Source organism: Rattus norvegicus, chromosome 6, assembly GCF_036323735.1.
Source record: "Rattus norvegicus strain BN/NHsdMcwi chromosome 6, GRCr8, whole genome shotgun sequence".
Lineage (NCBI taxonomy): Eukaryota > Metazoa > Chordata > Mammalia > Rodentia > Muridae > Rattus > Rattus norvegicus.
Window position 1 is genome coordinate 52,448,763 of NC_086024.1, and position 12,625 is coordinate 52,461,387.

General features: G+C 43.9%; 1 protein-coding gene across 1 annotated transcript in view; it reads right to left on the bottom strand.

Moving 5' to 3' along the window:
- Positions 1 to 12,625, bottom strand: part of Tpo (thyroid peroxidase) — a 69,796-nt gene that overhangs the window by 22,765 nt on the left and 34,406 nt on the right. The window contains exons 11-14 of the mRNA NM_019353.2: positions 10,181 to 10,418; positions 8,158 to 8,366; positions 6,724 to 6,894; positions 188 to 319 (exon numbers count right to left, since the gene is read on the bottom strand). Of these exons, the coding sequence (NP_062226.2) occupies positions 188 to 319; positions 6,724 to 6,894; positions 8,158 to 8,366; positions 10,181 to 10,418 (750 nt within the window). The remainder of the gene's footprint in view (positions 1 to 187; positions 320 to 6,723; positions 6,895 to 8,157; positions 8,367 to 10,180; positions 10,419 to 12,625) is intronic.

A 12,625-nucleotide genomic window follows, 5' to 3' on the forward strand; every position in this document is an offset into this window, starting at 1 on the left:
GGAAAGGTGTTTCAGACATGCTATCGAGAGCTCAGGGTCTTACTGTCCACTTGCTACTAGGCAAGCTGAGCTTCAGTTTGGCACTTGGGAAAGTTTGGGGTCACCCTATAGGAAAATAGCTAACAAACACAGTGTTTTTCTTATTTCAGAGTAACTGGCCAACAGGCACTGCAAGGGAGCCACTCACCTATGCAGGTCTTCTCATCCTCACCTAGCACGTAGGGGTCTGTGCACACACACTGGAAGCTTCCCTTGGTGTTCTTGCACTTTGCGGAGGAGTGGCAAGGTGGGTGTGTCAGATCTGCACACTCATTAACATCTGTAGGAACAATGCACAGTCAGTAGTAGGGTAAAAAACAGCCCATGTCCTCAGCTCCATGTAGCAGACTTTACTTTTCAAGGCCATCTAGGACCACCTTTGACCTCAAAGACACCAGTGTCATAGCTTTGCCACTTTCCCAGTTATTTGACCACCTCCTATTTCTTATTTTTTGAGGTAAAGCACCTGCAGAGTGCACCTTAGTCCTGGTACTGTGTCCAGGCCTATCTCAGAAGCTCCCGTGGCTCATGGTCTACCTTTGTCTGTGCTTACACTGCCATTCAGGCTTCTGCTTAACCTCCACTGCCTTTTTCTTATGAGCTTGAGTCACTGAGCATAAGGGCCAAACATACTGCCCTATCTTATGTCCTATCTGCCATACTGTATTAAGACTGACGGTTACTATGGACTCAGCTCTGCCTCAGTGTGAGACACACTGTGTTTGTGGAAGGTAATTGATGACAAATACATACTAAGTCCTTCTCTCCTTCTCAATACATCCTGAGGAACCTTATTCTTACTTTTCCTATATGCTTTTTTGTGGCTGTAGTCAGGAATCAGCACAAGCTGAGAGCCTTAGAACCTAGTTCCCTTTTGGCTCTGGAGACTAGAAGCTTAATAAAGGTGTCAGATCACAATGTCCCCCCCCCCCAAAGAGCAACATGTCCCTTTTCATCTCCCAGAACAACTCTGAATGTGTCACACATTGTAGACTCATTGTTGTGTTCGCTAGTCCTCTTCAGTTGTCTGGTGTCTTTTCTTGTAAGGACACTGAATGCTGGGTGAAGGCCATCTGGAAGCCTCTGAAAAGATTCTATTTTCAAATAGGGCTACATCCTTAGATACTGAGGCTTAGAATTTGGACAATGCTTTCTTGTGGACAACAGTAAATGTCAGAGTCAACAAATTCTGTTTATTCTAAACAGAAGTCAATCTAGGAGCTAGTGAATTTGAGACCATACACATTCTGGGCTTTCTGGCAAGTGATTAACCCTGAGGTGTGTGCTACAAGTCTTCCCTGAGTGTATTTGTGTTTCCTACAAAGGAAAAAGGAAACATGTTGAGTCTGGCTACTTTATTAGAACTCTAGTGCAACTTTAATGGAAGATCAAAGTGTTGTGTGTGATAAAATTTTGTTTTTATTCAAAAGCAGTAGAATATGCCTTCAGATCAGCATGAACATATCTTCACAGATCTGTTTATTCCTGAAAGTAGAAATAGATGCACATATTCCTTATGAGAAAGAGAGGGGAGCCAAGAACCATATCCAGGAGGCCAAAAGAAGGGGCAAGAGAGAGTAGGTAACCAAAATGTTTGAATTATATAGGGAAGAGTCTCTGGGGAAAGGGCAGTCCAGTCCTTGGGCTAGCAAGCTCAGATAGGATGTGAGATATAGCGGCAATACCCTGTAACAGGTAGGGACTGAGGGATGCTGGGAGAACCTGGAGGCCAGGTCCACTTTGATATGTTACCTTAGCCACTTGTCCTAGGTTAGAAACTTGACACACGCATGATCAACCCCCCCTCCAAACAGAGAAATCAACTGCAACCAAGTATTCAAATGCTCAAGACCGTGAGAGACATCTCATTCAAAACACTACATTCCACTCTCTGTACCCTGTAGGCTGATGGCCACATCACAATGCAGAACGCATTTAGTCCAACTCTGAAAGTCTTCATAGCCTTTGAGTTTTAACATAGTTTAAACATCCAAAGTCTGCATCTTTTCTGTCTGTCTGTCTGTCTCTTGCTACCTCTGTCTCTGTCTTTCTCTCCATCCATCTATTACCTGTGTTCAGCTGTCCTTGGCAGTTACTCCATGGCTGTAATGTATGAAACATTTTGTTAAGGACCTCTTGCTCTCTTAAGGCCCTTTATATAGGGATTCCCCTGACACACCCTGACTGACCTCAGTGGCTCTCTGAGACTGTAGGGAAAGATTCCATGACCTCTTTACTCTCACATCTTTCATGACTCTAAAGCCAAAACCATGTGAATAAGACTGAATAGTTTCCCACCAGCCTGTGATGGACTCTAGAGCCCCTGAGCCACATATGAAATTTCTTTTTGTTCTCCTTGCTCATTTTCATTACAGATATACGTAAGAGTGATTACTAACAACCATTTGCTAGAATCAATATTATGGTGTCTTAAAAATCACCTTCGACAAATTAAAATTAAACTATTACCTTTAAATTTATTCCCAGGCAAGTTCTTAGGAGAAAGGCAGAAAGTGACCACAATTTAACCAAAAATCTCACAATAATGATCTTTAGACCAGTTACAAATGTTTTTCTCCTATAGAATCTCTTGACATGGACCTCTACAGTTCACAAAGTTCTCAATATTACTGTCTTCTAAGATCCTAATAGAAGGGTCATTAAGCCATACTGCAGCATTCAAGCACTTTTCTAGTCCTAAATTCCTCCAGATTCCTCCAAAACCCAATATGCTCAGGTCTGGCATAGCAATAGCCCATTCCCAGTACAGTGTTAGCATCTGTGTTCATTACTTTTGTATGTTACTGTGATAAAATACCGTAATCAAGGCAACCTGTTGAAGGAAGGGTTTATTTGTGCTGGTGATTCCAGATGGTTTGTCATGGTAGGGAAATGTGACAGCAAACAGGCCTGGTGCCTGAAACAGCTGAGAGCTCACATCTTGAATCACAAGTGCCAAAGAGCAAAATTGGAATGGCACAAGATTTTGAACTTTCAAATCTTTTCTTTAGTGAAACACTTTGGCCACCAAAAACACTTCTCCTAAGCCTCCCTAAGCACCACCCACTGGGGATCAAGTATTCAAATGCCCGAGACTATAGGTTTTGACTCATTCAAACCGTCATAGATGGATTTTAGTGGCTAAATGAGATTTGAACAGAGAAGATAAAATAATCTCATTGGATTTGCCATGTCAAATCCCAAAGCTTGTAGCTTTCCCATCTATAGCCAATTATACGGATTTGCAACTGATTGGAGATTGGTTAGACACCTGCCAATCATACGGATTTGCAACTGATTGGAGATTGGTTAGACACCTGCCAATCATACGGATTTGCAACTGATTGGAGATTGGTTAGACACCTATTCATGCCAATTCACCACAAAAATGTTTAGTCTTTATCATTCTTTAAAGATTTGGGGGGTTGGGGATTTAGCTCAGTGGTAGAGCGCTTGCCTAGGAAGCGCAAGGCCCTGGGTTCAGTCCCCAGCTCCGAAAAAAAAAAAAAAAAGAATTGGTTTGTTTCCTTGTAATTCCTTCTTTGGATTTATGTAGTTAAAGGTAAGATTTAGGGAAGACACCTGTAGACGTAAACATATCTGCACCTACAAGGTTTTCTCAATTTACCTCCATGACTTGTGTAAAAATACTATAAAAACAGGAGGGCAGAAAACATGGACTTGTATTCATAAAACTAGCAATCTCTCTTCATTCTCTTTTCCCAACTTGCTCTGCAGAAACTCCTGCAGTTATATAAGGTCTCAGTCCTGTCATGCTCTTTGCAAGCTCATGAGGACCTTTATCTGTGCATCCCATGCAAATGGCTATGGAACAAATCAGAATCGATTCTCATTTATACATACCACTCTGTCACTTCTGTTTTGTTCAGTGACATATCTTGGGTACACTTGGTTCTACAGTAGTAGCAGACCCTCCTTAATAGGCATGATATTTCAGGGTATGCTGAAAGGGCACTAGACCTTGTTCTTGATATTGTACTCATTAATCAATTTAAACAGACAACCAATGAGCTGGATCCCATGGCCATTCTCACTGCACATTTGGAGGCAGGAGTTGCTGAGTGACATCAAGGGACAGAGTAATTCGCTTCTGAAAGAGCCAATCCGGTGTGAAGCTGCTGAGTTACTGCCCTGGGGAGAGGTCACGGTCAGTACTGCTCAATGGGTGTCTCACTCCTAGCACACTTGGCTTTGCAGTGTCCCAGAGACAATGCCAATTTGATCTCAGAACTGTTGGCACTGAAAGGCTGCTGGTCTGAAAAGAAGATATTGTATGTCGTGTCTTCTGTTCACAGAGTCTACACCATGCACTCACTTGTCGCATTTGAGGCCATGTCACCTGATGTTCCTATAATTAGAAGAACCTGGGAAGTCTAGAAATTAAGCCAATAGTCACTAAGTTCTTAGTACCTACTGGCCATTGTACCACACAACTTCTTTAACTTTAGGCAGGTAGGGACTCTCAAAGTAAAAAGTTAGGATAAAAACAGCTGAAGGATATGGGCTGGGGACAAAAAATAAACAAATAAAAAAAACCCAATGATTTCTATGCGGAAGTGTAGTATGGGTGCACTACTTTTAAAAGTTCATCAGAGAGGAGCCCTGTGAACTGTTACGTCAGCCCATGTTCAGTACGGTCCACCCAAGCAGACGGAGAACATGTAGAGTTTTCTTTAGCCCAACTTTCCTTTACAGTCAGAAATCCTAAAGCAAACAGCCTGAATGAGGACATAAAAGTTCAGTTTTTTAGATAAAATGCAGTAAGGTGTACAAGCTAAGATATCACTATCCCAGGGCTAGCCAGCCATAGAACGTCACTGTGCCCAGCCCCGAGGGTCACACCCTAGTGAGACACCACCAGTGGGGAGAACTGGCAATCCTAGACAAGTGAGCATCTCTTGTTTAATTGCTAAGCCAAACCAGCATGAAAGCTTTGAGGTTTGTCATGATGTTAATGAAGATTAACTACAAAATGTGATAATTCAGAGTGATCAAACTAGCAGCTGTCAGAAACAACACCTGCATGCAGATGCTGCCACTTCATAGAACATCTGGGCTTCTGTCACTCTTTCTATGGGCATTCTGTCTTCTGGGAGAAAACCTCTGTGTTCCCAGTGATAAAGTCCTTGGCCTTGTTCCCTGCCCCACTTTTGCTCATGATCAGATCCAAAACAGAGCCGGGCAGTCTGCCAGCTTTGGGCCTTCACAGACCACTTTCAACTGGTACAAGACTGGGAGAGTGGAATTGTTAGTTTATATCCCAGATCCAGGTTAGATTGGTGTTTTCTCACAATAGCTTTCATTTCTTACCTGGTAGGCTTCAGACCCATTGATTCCTGGGCAGTTCACCTTGCTAAAGCCATTTTCCTAGCTCTGCTTTCTCTCTTCCTTGTCCTGTCTCTTAGACTACAGTTATGCCCTGGGGGAACCCAACATGACTATCTGTCATGGTGTACAGAACACAGGAGTCAATCATGACCAAGGCTGAGACTTGGCTCTCTGTCTCTTGATTACTTAGGGTTAAGAAGTGATGAGCATTGTAACCCTTCAAGAACAAAGCATTCTGGGTTTCAAAGTTGAAATGAAATGTTCAACCATGTGCAAAGGAAATGTAAACTAAAGCTCACCCTCAGACACTGGACATGGGAGCTCAAAGGTATCTGGCATGTTCACAATGCTGTACAGAGTCATACCAGATTTTAAAAAGAATACAAAACTTTAGATTTTATCTGTTTGCAAAGCAGCCAGTTTCTTCCATGATATCACCTTTGCATTCAGAGACTTTGTTAAATGTCTCTCATAGCAAGCAGGCAATGGAATGCTGGCTCTGGCATTCACTCCTTCTGTGGGACCACTTGGTATGCAGGGTTTGTCTTCTATTCAGGAGTCTATCATTAATGTGACTGACAGACACTAAGACAATATATCCTTTCTAAAAGTAGGGTCCCCGTGTCCTCTTCTCACTGCTCCATGCCCCTGGCTGAAGTACCACTTAAGGGAGGTGGATTTTAAGTGAAACAGAAGATGCAAGCTACTGTACCAATAAGTCTCATTGGCAGGGAACTAGAGCCCAGATATCCTTTCTCACAGACTTGTATTTCTGCAGACAAATCCCAGGACTCAGGCTTTTCCACAAGAGGCAAACACTCTTGTAAACTTCCCAACCATCTTGAGGGCGATTCCTACCTTATGCAGTCACAAGAGAGATGTGGGAGGAAGCCAGGGGAGTCCTTATAGCAGGACCTGAGAGTGACTGTTTCCCTCTACTCTCCTATTACTGGCCATAAGGATTAGACATTGATTTCCTGAGCTTGAGGAGCCAACAACATAGCTGGAAGGTGGTGCTCAAAGGCATGATAATTCTGGGTCTTTCTATTGGTACCAGGAGTGAGAAACTTTTCTGTTATTTCATCTGGGGGAAAAGTGCCTGTACATTCTGTCCATAACCTTGTCTAGAACTGATTGGCTCCTTTTCTTCTCTCCTTGACTAAATCACCGCGAATCCATATTTGATGTGACTGCCTTCATGTTTTGCCATCTGGACAGATCAGCACTAGGGATACCTGTGCTCTGAATAATGTTTTGGTGAAGGATATGAAGATCTCCACTGGGAAACAGATTGTTTTATAATTATTGTTAACCACACCACACGACACCACTGACCTTTACAGACAGGAGGCTCTGAGTCCCATCCATTCTGGGTACATGTGACCTGCTCCTGGCCTTGCAGCTTGTATCCATGGAAACAGGAATACACCAGTACCAGCTTCCCAGATTCTTCACAGTGCACAAAGTTCCCATTGTCCACCTTCTCTGGGAAGACACACTTGTCGTCTGTGGAATGTGGAAGGTCAAAATGCAATGAAGGCCAGAAGGAAAGATTCTAGACCACCAGGCCTACTGTATGCAAGCTGCCCCTCTTCATTAAAACTATGCCCCAATACCCTGCATCTGCATAGCACTATATTTGGAGATGGAGGCTGCAGAGAGATTTCCTTGGTCATTTCTTGGCCTGGGATAGAAGTGGTTAATAAGTTTGCATATGCATCTCTCTCAATGCACATGCATTCCTGTGTTTCTTTTGGCAAATGGGTCCTAGGCCCAGGAGAAATGTCTGCCATGTAGCTAATTCTTCTGTTCCCACTTGAAGCCAAGTCTTACATGGCACAGATCTGATGTCATAGTTAATGAAAGAGAAAATACTTTGTATGGTTGAGAAAATTCCTCAGCGGGTGAAGTGCTCATTGTGCAAGTGTGAGGACCAGAATTAGGATACCTGGAGCCCATGTAAAATCTGGTTGGGTATGGCAACCTGACCACAATCCCAGTACACAAGAGGCAAAGACAAGTAATTCCCAGAGCAACCTGGCTATCCAGATCAGGGAGTTCTATAATCAATGGGAGATCCTGCCTCAATAAAGTAAGGTGACTATAGACTGAGAACACTCAATGTCAGCTTCAGGTCTCCAGATTCATGTGCTCACAAATGTGCACCCAAACACATGCAAGATCCACACAATATACATACACCACACACATATGCATACATGCAAATATAATAAGTATTTTGAGTCAGTGGCAATTAATGAGAAATAATTTAGTCTGTCCTAAGCATGTGTAGAGCTGAAACCAAGGTGAACACATTTACTTTGCTAATTAACCATCAGGAACCTGTTGGTCCCTGCTAAGTCTTACATCTTTTCTATATAGCCAAATGTCAGTCACTACTTGCTCTTAAATGAAAGCTCATCGGCTGCTTCTCAGCCAGGAAGGCTGAGCCAGCGGGATCCCAGGATCCACGATTGCCAGAATTCTAGAGTAATGTTCAAATCTCATGGGCACAGAGCCCATGACAGAAGAGGGAAATCTGGGGGTTGCCAGTGCCAGGGCCCAGCATTCCCCAAGCAGTATATGAACTTAGATGAAACACAAGCTTGCCCACTGTTGCAGACCTCTGCTCTGACTCTTTGCTCTTCCTGGGGTGCTATGATTCTACAAGACAAGACAAGGCTCAGCAGGTCAGGTTTAAAATCACCCTCTTGGAGAAGTTAAACTGATTTTAATGTCACAATAAAATAACAAGAGGCTCAGAGTTACCTTGTGGGAAGGTCTCCCTCCACAGTCTGAGGTCCATGCTAGGGATTTCCTCACAGGATTCAAAGTCCTGGGGGAACTTTCCAATACGGAAGGCATCCACAGGTACTCTGGTGAGGCCGGTGTTGTCACAGATGACCCGAGGTAGTGAATGCTTTTCCAGTTCCTGCCTCTGAGCGTCTGTGAAGACATGGCTGTTCTCCCACCAAAACCTACACAGCAAAGGGCACATGAGTGAGCTGGGATGCTTTGCTATTTCTGTTTTCTAATGCACCCAATGCCCCTATGGAGAATCTTGTTGTAGGGTAGCCATAGCACACAGGGCCCATGAGAATCAGTCATTGTGGACATGGAGGAGAAAAGCCGGGTGTGAGCCTGTCTGGGGGATGGGCTACAAGCTGACCAACTTGTAGTGGAGTCTGTATGGGTGCAGCCCTGCCACAGAAACAAATGCAGCAACACCGAAGTCAGTCACAGGAAGAGGTCCTACTCAGTCCAAGGTCCAAGTTCTGTTCTTGTCCCCACCCCCGGGCCAGGGTCATCAGAAAGAAAGAAAATGTTAGTTTTCAGAATGTGAATATCAGAGACAAAGCTCCAATTTTCCACAGCCCTTTACCATATAAATCATGTCTTGATTCCTACTTGGGAACACATTCTCTTAGGATGGGAGGAGCAGAAACCAGTAAAAGGACCCTGGATGTATTGAACAGCAAGAGAAGTCTCCTCTATATCAGTTGGTTGACTGGAGTTTTGCTTTTTGGAGACATCCGGTCAAAAACACTAGGGTGAAAAATCCCAGCATCACTCCAGCATCTGCTAGAGGCTCTTGGACTTTGACATTGAACATGATCCAAAAGTCATGTCATACTCAAGTGAGTTTAGGAAATGAGCTGCCTACCAAGCTTGTGTCTTCTCGTGTCCTAATTACATCAAGCCATATCATTTTTCTAGAGACTCAGTTTCAAGGGAGATAAAAACTTCCAGGATGTTCCCAGGAATCTCAGGTATGGGAAATGCTGTACCCCTGAAAATGATGGCAGCATTTCTAGCAAAGGTAACAAAAGAGTACAGAGGCTGTGGCTAAAGTCCGAGGTATGCCTGAAAGCATTTGGATGGGGAGAGAGGGATGGGTGGAGGCAGGCAGGAAGAAAAGACAATCGACAATGTGGGGACTGTTAAAAAATACCAGAAAGAGGGCTGGAGAGATGGCTCAGCGGTTAAGGGCACTGACTGCTCTTCCAGAGGTCCTGAGTTCAAATCCCAGCAACCACACGGTGGCTCACAACCATTTGTAATGGGATCTGATGCCCTCTTCTGGTGTGTCTGAGACAGTTACAGTGTACTCATGTACATTAAATAAATAGATAAATAAATGAATGAAAACAGTTTGCGTACTTAAAATAACAGAAAGAAATGCTTCCTTGTTTTTAAATGTATGGTTCCTTCATTGTAATGGGCCATGCTTTCCATTCTGCTGATCACTACTTGGGGTACCATGAGGTACACAGATAACTCTGCTTTCCCAGCCTCCTCTGGGTGTGTGAAGTTAAAAAATTTAGGCTGAAATGGAGGCAGGAAGAAGGAGCAAATGCAACTGTGAGGGAACTGTGAGGAGCTGGAGGCAGAGGCATGGTGGAGAGGCAGGACTGAGTCTGTCCTGCTGGAGCCTGCTCCTGGGCAGTAGCGGGGTCCACATCGGCATCAAGGCAGGTCCATCTCCTCAGTGCCCATGGTGTCAGTGAAAGGCCAAAGCTGGAGTTGTCTCAGTTGAGTTTTGTTGCATACCTTTTCATCCACATGACTAGAAATACCAGAAAACAGTAGTCATGTTTTTAAGTGAACAGAATATTCTATAGGCCTTGTGGTCCTTTTGTGCGGTGACAACAGCGTTTTATTATCAAGGATGCTACATTTGAGAGAAAACCTGTCCAGTGTCACTTAAGCAATTGAGCCCAGACCTTGCAGCTCCATACAAACCTAATACGCCCAGAGTGTATACCACATGTACTTTGCCACGTGTACTGACCTGTCCCCATCCCTCAGAGCCTTCATCTGCTTCCCAATGATACATGCAAACAGAGGACCGGTGCGGGCTCCCGGTAAGAACTTTTCAGCCAGGCCTCCCAACCAGACATCAATGTTGTCAGCATGCTTGTATAACTCCATTATCTTGTTGACCATGCTTCTGTTGGCAATGGCCTTGTTCAGCTCAGCTGGTGTCTCCAGGCGTGACAAGCCACAGAACTCTCTCCACTCATTGTAGCCTGTACCATAAAGAGAGGATAGGTCCGTCTTCACGGGGATTTAAGTTTCACCAGTCTACCCATGGGTTCTGTTGACGCCCGGAAGCCAGAGTTGCAGAGTCACAGCCCTGCCTGCCAGTCCCTGCTGCAGAGTGACACTGCTATTGTAGCATGACATTCAGCCCTATTGATTTCAACAGGACAGACCAAGTAGCATAGACTTGAAGCTCTTATAAAGAGTGTATTTTGGGGTGAATTGGAATTAGAAAAGGTGCCAAGTTAAAACACTTAGTGGACTTATACTGTGTCAGTAAGATCTTATAAGTAAGACTTATACTGTGTCAGAAAGGATCAGTCTTTCCTTACAGAACCATGGTGGCAGATTACACCTTTTACAGAGCTGTGGATGCACCAGAAGGACACTGGGAGCTCATGGAGAATGAGAGCACACTAGCATATTCTCTCTCTCTCTCTCTCTCTCTCTCTCTCTCTCTCTCTCTCTCTCACACACACACACACACACACACACATACTCACACACATATACAAACACAAACAGACAGTTTTACACATATATTCATAAACACAGACAGTCTTAGACACCAACTTATACACTCTCTTAGACACACTCACTAACAGACATACTCTTATACACATTTACTCACATAATTTCTTATACACACTCACACACAGACATACCCTCTCTTATAAACACAGTCACTCATACACACACACACTCTCTCTCTTACACAGATACACTCACAGACACACACTTTCTCTTACATACACAGATGCATGCTCTCTTATACAATGTACTCACACAAGACACACACTCTCTTATACACTCACTCACAGATACATACTCTATTGTATACAACACCACACATTCACTCTCTTACACACACTCACAAACAAATACTCTCTTACACAGACACTCTCTCTTAAATACACGACAGACACACTCTTATACACACACACTCTTATACATACACACGCACCCAGAATACACATATGTGCGTGCCTATCTTTCCTCGTCTGACTGTCTCTAATACTGCAGATTCTCTATCTGCTTGAGGGTGATTTCATCATTGCTGGCCTCATGGTCCCAGCATCTCTCAGTCCTCATTGACCCTACATGTAGTGCTCTGGCTTTGCTGGGCTGCTTTCTCCTCTGGACACATGATATGATCTTCAGTATCCTCCTTATAGGCTGCCTTTGGCCTCATCCTCCTCATCTGGACTTCTTCCAGAAGTCTCTGTTTCTCCTGACATTAATGGGAAATGCCAGTCACAATCTGCTGGGGGACTCCACATTGAGGCACTCGGCAGGCAGCACAGTTCCTTGTCATTCCCTTTGCCTGTTTATTCTGACATCAGTATTCCATCCAAGTCTGCCTTGTGTTGTTCCCACTGCCTTCTGCATCTATATCCTCAGCAAATATTGTATAAACACCCATAGAGAAATTCATTGAAGCCCAGGCCAAGTCTTTATAGGGGTGATGATGGCATTAACGGGATAAAAAAGTTGGGGACTCATGGTGAAGCCCAGATAACATAGAATCTGAAGGAATGATCATGCATCTTCTGGATAGTCTGAGAAGGGATGGTATTACTGGGAGCTTGATGATGGCAGTCCCCCCATTCTGACTCAGGAGAAGCTGGGGTCTGTTTAGTGTAGCTGTGTGTTTGATGTGTGTGTTTATGTGTATGTGTGTGCATGAGTGTTTGTGTGTGCATGAGTGTGTATGTGTGTGAGAATGTGTGTGCATGTGTAAGTGTGTGTATATGTGAGTGTGTGCATATGTATGTGAGTGTGTATATATGTGTGTGTTGTGTGTATATGTGTGTTGTGTGTATGTGTGAGTGTGTGTGAGTGTATGTGTGTATGTGTGTATGTGAGTGTGTGTATGTGTGTGAGTGTGTGCATATGTGTGTGTATGTGTGTATGCGTGTATGTGAGTGTATGTGTGTGAGTGTGTGCATATGTGTGTGCATATGTGTATGTGCGTGTAGTGTGCATATGTATGTGTGTTGTGTGTGTGTGTGAGTGTGTGTGTGTATGAGGGTGTGTGGGTGTGTGGGTGTGTGTGGATGTGTGAGTGTGTGCATATGTGTGTGTTGTGTGTGTATGTGTATGTGTATGAGTGTGTGTCTATATGTGAGTATGTGCATATGTGTGTGTTGTATGTGTATGTGTGTGTATGAGTGTGTATGTATGTATATATGTG